Source organism: Nansenia antarctica, assembly GCF_963989245.1.
Source record: "Nansenia antarctica genome assembly, chromosome: 10".
In the NCBI taxonomy this organism is placed as follows: Eukaryota; Metazoa; Chordata; class Actinopteri; order Argentiniformes; family Microstomatidae; genus Nansenia; species Nansenia antarctica.
The window spans coordinates 23,565,031-23,575,030 of NC_137680.1; the positions used below are offsets into that span (position 1 = coordinate 23,565,031).

The window sequence follows — 10,000 nt, forward strand, 5'->3', positions numbered from 1 at the left end:
GGGAGGCTGGCGGAGGTAGAACACCAGGGGAGGCTGGGGGAGGTAGAACACCAGGGGAGGCTGGGGGAGGTAGAACACCAGGGGAGGCTGGGGGAGGTAGAACACCAGGGGAGGCTGGGGGAGGTAGAACACCAGGGGAGGCTGGGGGAGGTAGAACACCAGGGGAGGCTGGGGGAGGTAGAACACCAGGGGAGGCTGGGGGAGGTAGAACACCAGGGGAGGCTGGGGGAGGTAGAACACCAGGGGAGGCTGGGGGAGGTAGAACACCAGGGGAGGCTGGGGGAGGTAGGACACCAGGGGAGGCTGGGGGAGGTAGAACACCAGGGGAGGTAGAACACCAGGGGAGGCTGGGGGAGGTAGAACACCAGGGGAGGCTGGGGGAGGTAGAACACCAGGGGAGGCTGGGGGAGGTAGAACACCAGGGGAGGCTGGGGGAGGTAGAACACCAGGGGAGACTGGGGGAGGTAGAACACCAGGGGAGGCTGGGGGAGGTAGAACACCAGGGGAGGGTGGGGGAGGTAGAACACCAGGGGAGGCTGGGGAGGTAGAACACCAGGGGAGGCTGGGGGAGGTAGAACACCAGGGGAGGCTGGGGGAGGTAGAATTCAGTGGACAGTAGGGGTGCAACGGTTCAGTTGGCCCACGGTTCGGTACGGTTCGGTATTTTGGGTCACGGTTTTCGGTACGGTTCGGTTCAGAAACAAATGTTCCAGACCAACTCGACCTCTGACCAAAGGCCGCGTTCGAGGCATTCACGTGGACGCTCCGGCGCTCTCAGAGCTAATTTACGAACGCGGCCAAATTGACCTTCTCGCCATAAAGCTTAAGCGTACAGTGGGCTTCCTGTATAGATTTAAATCTTGCTTTTCCTTGGCTTCCAGAAAACGTCTTGTCTCCGCCCTTTTCCTTTCACAATTGGATTATGGTGATACAGTATATAGGTTTGCTTCTCTGTCCACTTTATCCAAGCTAGACCCCCTGTATCATTCGGTTCTAAGATACATCACCAATAGTGCCTTCAGGACCCATCACTGTACACTGTATAGTCTGGTTGGATGGCCATCTCTTTCTGTCAGAAGGCTCCAACACTGGTACACTCTTGTGTTTAAAATCATCTCTGGCTTCTTACCGAATTATCTGGGCCTGAAGTTCATCCCTATACCGAGTGGCTCGGGTCTCAGGTCTCGTAGATGGCTACAATACAAGGTGCCACTTATCATGAACAATGTTGGAAGGGCAAGCTTGTCTTATTATGGCCCTTGGTCTTGGAATGACCTACAGACTACTTTTAAATTAGAGGCCCTTATTTCCATAAGTATCTTCAAGCGTAGATTAAAGGATGTGGTCACCGCTCGCTGTACCTGCTTTGGTTAGACTTCTCAATGTTTTAATCACCTTGTAAATACCCCTACCATTGTTTGTCTATTGTATTGTTGCCACTGTCTTATGTCCTGTCTTGTTATCTGAACAGTTTTTTTAAGCTACTATTTTGACCCTGTCTTGGCCAGGTCTCTCTTGTAAAAGAGGTTTTAATCTCAATGTGACTTCCTGGTAAAATAAAGGTAAAAAAAAAAAAAAAAAAAACGAAAACCGAAAACCGTCACGGTTCACTAGTGAATTGAGCCGTGGAACGCAAACCGTACCGTCCGTAAAAAAACCGAGAACCGTTGCACCCCTAGTGGACAGCCTCATGAAATTGAATGGTATCAAACTTGGTGCGTGTGTGTGTGTGTGTCCTCTCTGTGTGTGTGTGTGTGTGGGTGTGTGGGTGTGCGTGTGCGTGTGTGTGTGTGTGTGTCCTCTCTCTGTGTGTGTGTGTCTGTCCTCTCTCTCTGTGTGTGTGTGTGTGTGTGTGTCCAGTGTGTACCAGGTGGTGGTGGAGGAGGAGGAGAGCAGCAGGAAGGTGAGGAGGAGGAGGGGGAGGAGGAGGAGGAGGAGGGAGCTGGGGGGAGGAGGGGGGGGCCAGGAGTGTTTTCCCCTGGCCCTGTCCCACAGCCAGGCCCGCCTCGCCCCCCCCCACTACTACGCGGCCCAGCTGCCCCCCCCGCGCCTCCCCCGGGCCACGCCCTTCACCGTGGGAGACAACCTGACCTACGGAGGCTTCTGGAACGCCCCCCTCGACCCCCGCCGCAGCTACCGCCTCTACCTGCAGGCCCTCAGCAGCTACAGAGGGGTGAGTCGCTAGCTGGCTAGCCTGGGATAGCGTTAGTCTGGCTAGCTAGCCTGGGTTAGCGTTAGCCATGGTCCTAGGAGCTAGCTAGCCTGGGTTAGGGTTAGTCTGGTGCTAGGAGCTAGCTAGCCAGCTGGCTAGCCTGGGTTAGGGTTAGCCGCAGCTACCGGCTCTACCTGCAGGCCCTCAGCAGCTACAGAGGGGTGAGACGTTAGTCTGGCTAGCTAGCCTGGGTTAGGGTTAGTCTGGCTAGCCATGGTCCTAGGAGCTAGCTAGCCTGGGATAGGGTTAGTCTGGCTAGCTAGCCTGGGTTAGCGTTAGCCATGGTCCTAGGAGCTAGCTAGCCTGGGATAGCATTAGCCATGGTCCTTTCAGATTCAGATTCAGATAACGTTTATTGCCATTATGCTTGACACATATAGGAATTTGTTTTGGCATTACAGTAAGTGCGTTTATGCTTTTTTCACATGTATACATGAACAAAAGCAAATGCAAAAACAGGACAACACAGGACAGACAGTGCATTGGATAGTGCTATATATATATATATATATATATATATATATATATATATATATATATATATATATATATATATATATATAAAGTGCAGTGCAGAGTTTTTCAAAGGTCCAGTCTCTGTCCAGTCCTGGGCAGACTTGGGGGCGGGGGGGAGGGGAGCATGCCTATGTTCCCCGGGTCCTATGTTCCCCGGGTCCTATGTTCCCCTGTTCCGCACTTCCGAAAAAGGGTTCTATGTTCCCCGCTTCCGAAAAAGGGTTCTATGTTCCCCGCTTCCGAAAAAGGGTCCTATGTTCCCCGCCTGCCGTTGTGTCAAGCGACCTCATGTGTCGTTATGTGGTACTGCATGAGAGTTTGATTTTTTTTTTTTTTTTTTTTTTTTGGGGGGGGTCTTAAGATGACTTGGAAATAATGAAGAACACAATGAATGTCATAGTATTGTCTCAGCATTTTATATAACTCCCTAGATAGATCATTTTCGAGATGGAATTGAAAATCTTATATTCCTAAAAGAACACCAGTGATATATATATATACACATTATTAAATATTTTTTCTATATTTTTGTCAAACGAAATCAAATAAATACAGTAGAGATATCAATCCAAAATATAGGCTTTTATTGCAACCAACAACAACAACTAAAAAACTATGTTTGTGCAAACATGGTGTTTGTTTCCAAGACCAAGCATCAAAATGCCAACCTATGGGACAATACTGTACATCCCATTGGCAGGACGTCACGTAACAGCGCAGTGTGTCTCTAGGTTACAGTGTCACATATCCCATAATATAATCCCTAAGTAACTAGCCAGTTTTCGTAGCACAGTGAGTGACGTCTTCGAAATCGAAAACACAGGCTATAGTGAGACGCGCGTCAAAAAAGGCTCACAGGCGGAAACTACATCCCGAACGATAGTTCCTCCCTAGGAAATATTAGTTCCCACTTCACACGAGATAGATAGATTAGATAGTTTGACTGTGTGATAGATAGATAATTTGATATTTTGAAAGTGTGATCGATCGATAGATAGTTTGATTGTGTGATAGATAACTTGATATTTTGAAAGTGTGATAGATAAATCGATATATCAATAAAGAAAAGAGTGTAAAAAGAAACAACTTGCATTGCTGTCATGCTAGCGTAGTGGTTAAGGCTGCGGACTGGAGTTCCAAAGGTTGCGAGTTCGAGACTTGACTAAGTCATTCATTTTTTTTTTTTTTTACATTTAACCGAAGATTTCATGCAAAGGTTTCAAACACCATTGTAATCGTGTCAGTTCTTGTAAATTAGCCTGCACCATAATTTTATAGCCTACAATACTTTTTTAGATGAGATTTTAGATTAGATTCAGACAACGAAATGCAGTAAAAAGTGCGCCTGAAGAGGGATTCGAACCACTGATATAAAATGACGATTAAATCCTATGGCAGCAGTCAATACCACTAGGCCATTGTGGCGATATGACGGTTTGTAGCCTGCTGCGGATATCACCACAGTAGTAATATTCATTTATTAAAATATGAACATATAACAATAACTGGGGCTAGTATGACCTACGCATTTAATCGGTCAGCAATTTCTTGCCAAACCATTTCCCTCGCCTTGTTAATTGCGGCAGTATTGCACTATTTTACATCTTATTTTTCCGTCTTCATAAAAATCAATAATTCGGAATGCTGCGCAAATGTAGTACCCCTGCAGAGTGGAGTATCTTCATTTCGACAGATCGACACTTCAGGGCTTTTTATGTCTGCGTGCACGCGCCCATATCGAAGATTTGTAAGCCTGCCTGTCTTCTGTGAACACTGATGACACAAGGCTGATCCTCGTTCGAGGAATCACCTGAGGCTTGATTTCCAATCTCGAGTTCCCTGAGCGCCGCTATACTGATCCACTTTTAGTGGAATGACCCGCTGATTAGTCACTTTTACAACGAGGTATGACTTGTAAGGATCATGCATTTGTGGAATGAGCAACACAGCTAAACGTGTGGGTAGCGGCCCAACATTTGCAATTGTATGCATGGATTAAAGAAATATTTTTTCTATATTTTGGTCAAACGGAATCAAATAAATACAGTAGAGATATCAATCCAAAATATAGGCTTTTATTGCAACCAACAACAACAACAAAAAAACAATGTTTGTGCAAACATGGTGTTTGTTTCCAAGACCAAGCATCAAAATGCCAACCTGAGACAATACTGTACATCCCATTGGCAGGACGTCACGTAACAGCGCAGTGTGTCTCTAGGTTACAGTGTCACATATCCCATAATATAATCCCTAAGTAACTAGCCAGTATCCGTAGCACATAGAGTGTGACACATCCTCTTGCACACATCAAATCCTCGGGGGATCCTGGCATACAGAGATGTAGTCTCTTTCACTCTAGTGTTTTAGTAGTCAGGCACTAATAAGGAGAGGCCTACTGTTTCACTGCTGAAACCTGGTAATCCTGACACATGAGCTCTAGTGCAATTATCAGTCCTAACTCTGGCATCACATATATTGTAATAATAACTATATGGCTTACTAAGTAAACAGGTCCATATAAACTGGAAAGGTACAGACATCTTTCAATAACAAAACTATGGTACAGCAATAACTTGGCAAAAACAAATGAAAGAGCTAAATAACATGTAAACAATGGCATACATGATGGCGTAAACAATGGCGTACAGCTTATTCTAACTAATAATAACAATAATAATAATAATAACAATAACACAATTAGGCCAATAACAATAATAATAACAACAACATAGGCCAAAGTGCTATCAAAATAAATGTGGAAATCTAGCCCATACGGACGCTACGGCTGACAGCCCTCCAGTACGAAGCCAGATCTCTGTGGCCCTGCATGTACTGTCCTTTCAGCCTCAGTAGACGGGCCTCCAACTCCCTCCACTTCCGTCTCCTTGTTGGGGGAGCGTGGCCTCTGTCTGCCATCCCCAGTTTACCCTCTGCAAGCGTTTGCTGATCCTTCAGGTGCCGAAGGAATTTCCAAAGTGAAGGATGGCGCACTTGGACAGCATCGTTCAGAGTACGATGATAAGCTAGAACAAAAATACAGAATTATAACTTATTAGCCTATTAATGGCCTATTAATGTGCAAACTGGTTCTACATCTGCAGGCTGATCTACTAACGGTGTGCAGTGAGGATTGTTGATCTTTCCAATGTAGAAGATAGCGGGCCTTATTTGAAGTATATCTCAACTTCCCCTGTGTGTGAACTTCAATTAGTATTCGTTATTTGGGATCTTAGTAAATCAGGCCCTAAATGTTATTAGTTTGCCATGAACATTTTGACATTGAACATTTTCCCCTCTGTGTCTCCTCCTTTCACAATTTTAAATCCTTTCTTAATCCTTTCTCAATCACGGTGCCCGCCCATGATTGGACTGATGTTATGTCCATCATCATTAGCGCGCCTGTACGTGGCAACTCGTCCACCTGTTTAAAGAGCCCTCCTGTCCTCTGCTGTGTTTGATGTTTCGTTAATTTTTGTTTCGGCTCATAGTTAAACCTCGATATACGCACAGGCCCAGAGGTGATAGGATAAGAATGAATTAACCCATAATTAGCAGACAATATTATATTAACAATATAAAATAATTAACTTAATACTTCAGATTTAGTTATTAGATGAAATTATATATTTTTTGTTCAGATCTGTCATTGTTACACTTACATTCAACATGATTATTGGTCCTTTGCTCCATGTTTCTTTCGAACACATTCCACATCGCTGGTGGGAAGGCCGCTCCAGGATGGACATATGTGTTACGAACATACGCAAGGAAGTCTTGTAACTCAGGGTGGTTCATCAGGGCACGCCTGGTGTTTCTGTGGTTGAGGAGAAGATCAAAATTGATCTGGACCAGAGGCAGAGGCAGGTGTCCTAAGGCCATCACCTTGAGATGAGATGAGATGAGATGAGAGATGAGATAACGTTTATTGCCATTTATGCATACACATTAAGCATACACATATAGGAATTTGATTTGGCGTTACAGTAAGAGCATTTCTAAATGCAATGCAAACAAAACAACACAGGACAGACAGCAGTGCAGACAGAACACAACAAACCTTGCGGATGACTGCTGCCAGTGGATGGTCATGACGGAATGGACCAGCCAATCCAAGTGCCTGTACCCTCTTCCACAAGGCTTGGTTGAAATGGAAGTAGCATCCTCCGATTCTGGCTTGTGGCAACTCCGTTTCAAGAGCAGTTTTCAGCGCTTGCTCAAAGTCACAGATGACTTTACGCGGACGCCAAAGGTGGTGGGTGATTCTCCTGAGTGACGTTTTGACACACTGGAACACTTGTCGGTAGTGTCCAATTGTACGTTGCTCCATGAGGACATGTACAAGGGGGACAACGAAGCCATGAATGTCCCCGAGTATAGTAAATACTTGGTTGTATGGGCGTGGGCACGACTTGAATGTAGCATCCATGTATAATGTCCTGCAGTGTCGCAGCTGTCTCAGGTTGTCCTCTGTGGAAAACACTGCTATGCCCCACTCACTGTCTTGGTGCAGGAGGAAATGGTCTCTGCCCCATGTCTCAGCCCATTGACCGTCGATCCTTACATCATCAACGGTAGCTGGGACGGGAGGGATTACTGCAGCTCTGGCTCTGGCCATAACAGACCTAACTGAGGAGAATCTTTGAGGAGGTCGCCCGCGACCTCCACGCTGGATGGGACGGCCCCGCTGTAGACCTACGCACTCAGCATCGTAAATGCGTTTGATTGGTACTGTGGGTTCTCTCACCACCTCTCCAGTAATCACTTGGCGAAATTGCGCATTGTTCACCATTTGTGTATCGGGGGCATGCACATGTTCGCGGACCTCCCGAACTTCTATGTTGGGATTGACCCCCTCTACATCAAAGATGTTTGTAACAAGAACTGTCCGGCAGTCTTCTCTCCAACACCGCCACCGAATATTCTGTAAATTGGTGCGGTGTTTCTGGTACCTAAAGTTATCCAGAACTAATATTTTCCCCCCTCGGTCTCCAGTAATTATTTGAGCCATTGTCACTACGCATGTGTTCCTCACATACCGGTATGTGAGGAAGTCTTGTAACTCAAGCTCAATTACGATTGACCTTAAAACCATTGATAGGGGGTGTTACGCCCTCTGGTGACTCGGAGTAGAAGGGCGCAACAGAGACACACTAAATATCAGAGTGCAACATTGTCCCCTGACACATACAAGTATATTATATCAATGTGTTTCTATGCAGTATCAATAGCATCTAATTTAGATTTTTTATTTTAGTTGTTTATCTAAAGAAAATAATATTTTAAAATAATGAATTATCTAAAACAATACATTAAAAACAATCTAAATGATATGCTACATTTAGCATATCATGCTACAATGATATGTACATTTCAAGCCTGCAAACTGCGACACTTTAAATGAATGTGCAATATGACAACCCTAGGGTACATAAGGTTGCCGAGAATAGGAAATGTTAGAATAGGTATAGCATAGCATAGAGTACAGCACAGTGTTTTATTTGTACAGTATAGTATAGTGGATAGTGTACATAGCCTTTATTTATGTAAACCAGTACTATATCAATGACAATAAAGACCATTCATTCATTCATTCATTCATATTACCAATAGCATACCCCTTTTATAATTAGCATACTGAATTTCATTCTCAGATTTGATATAAAGACTATCAGAGTTGGGTCATTTGTGAAGACAACCCCAACCCAACTCAACTCAACCCAACCCTACTTGGTGAAGACAGGAACCACAGGCAACCGGTGAAAATCACAGGCATATGGGCTACCATGTCAGGTAAAATAGTCTTACTGAAAGACCTTGTATAAAAAATATTGATGGGAATCTATAGCCTACCTTAATACTTGATGTCTTTTATTTTCAGAGAATCCACAGCTCCTGTTTGAAGGGACCGTGTTCCTGCCACTCCACAGAGAAGATCCCCTGACAGGCTGTGAAGAGTACAAGGAGGGAGCAAAGCTTCTCTTGCACCCTCAGCCATCACTGACACCCTCCTGTTCCTACATCATAAATGTGTTTGGGAACCACGAATAGAGCAGATTAATGTATGAATAGAGCAGATTAATGTCTGAATAGAGCAGATTAATGTCTGAATAGAGCAGATTAATGTGTGAATAGAGCAGATTAATGTGTGAATAGAGCAGATTAATGTCTGAATAGAGCAGATTAATGTCTGAATAGAGCAGATTAATGTATGAATAGAGCAGATTAATGTCTGAATAGAGCAGATTAATGTCTGAATAGAGCAGATTAATGTCTGAATAGAGCAGATTAATGTCTGAATAGAGCAGATTAATGTATGAATAGAGCAGATTAATGTCTGAATAGAGCAGATTAATGTATGAATAGAGCAGATTAATGTCTGAATAGAGCAGATTAATGTATGAATAGAGCAGATTAATGTTTGTCCATCAACGTCGAATTCTGACATCTGCCGTGTGAGACCAGGCTGATTAGAGTTAGTAGATTTGTGACAGCCCCCCAGTGTGTCTGAATTGGAGTCCTAGTATACTGTACTTCCAAATGGTTTAGCATGGGGGGTTCAGTACTAGATTTGGGCCGAGGTCCAATAGTGTCCTACCTACAAAAGGTTTTGTACATATAATCATTTTGTTCATATAATAATGTTGTACACATAGTAATCCACAGTATGATTATGTATTTGTGTATGTTGTTTAAAAAAAAAACAATAAAAAAAAAACTAACAGTATAATTATGTATTTGTGTATGTTGTTTAAAAAAAAAAAAAAAAAAAAAAAAAAAAAAAACTCATGCAGTACTACATAACGACACCTGGGGTCGCTTGACACAACGGCAGGCGGGGAATATACGGAAGCGGGGAACATAGAACCCTTTTTCGGAAGCGGGGAACATAGAACCCTTTTTCGGAAGTTTTCGGAAGAGGGGAACATAGAACCCTTTTTTTTTTTTTTGCTAAGAAACCGGGGAACATAGGACCCGGGGAACATAGGACCCGGGGAACATAGGGATGACCCCGGGGGGAGGGGGAAGCCAGAGTCATTTAGCAGCCTGGCGGCTGAGGGGAAAAAACTGAGCCTGTGGCGGGCCTTTACTGTTTTAGGCAGCCGCAACCTTCTCCCAGAGGGAAGCAGGGTGAGGAGGCCGTGGCCGGGGTGGGAGGGGTCTGGGCCTGGGTTAGCGTTAGCCATGGTCCTAGGAGCTAGCTAGCCTGGGCTAGGGTTAGTCTGGTGCTAGGAGCTAGCTAGCCTGGGTTAGGGTTAGTCTGGTGCTAGG

At 44.6% G+C, this 10,000-nt stretch overlaps 1 protein-coding gene across 1 annotated transcript in view; it reads left to right on the plus strand.

Annotated features, from left to right (window-relative positions):
- Positions 1-10,000, plus strand: part of ptprub (protein tyrosine phosphatase receptor type Ub) — a gene marked incomplete at both ends in the record, with an annotated part of 100,565 nt that overhangs the window by 60,951 nt on the left and 29,614 nt on the right. The window contains 1 exon segment of the mRNA XM_080541103.1: positions 1,861-2,173. Coding sequence (XP_080397229.1) covers positions 1,861-2,173 — 313 coding nt within the window.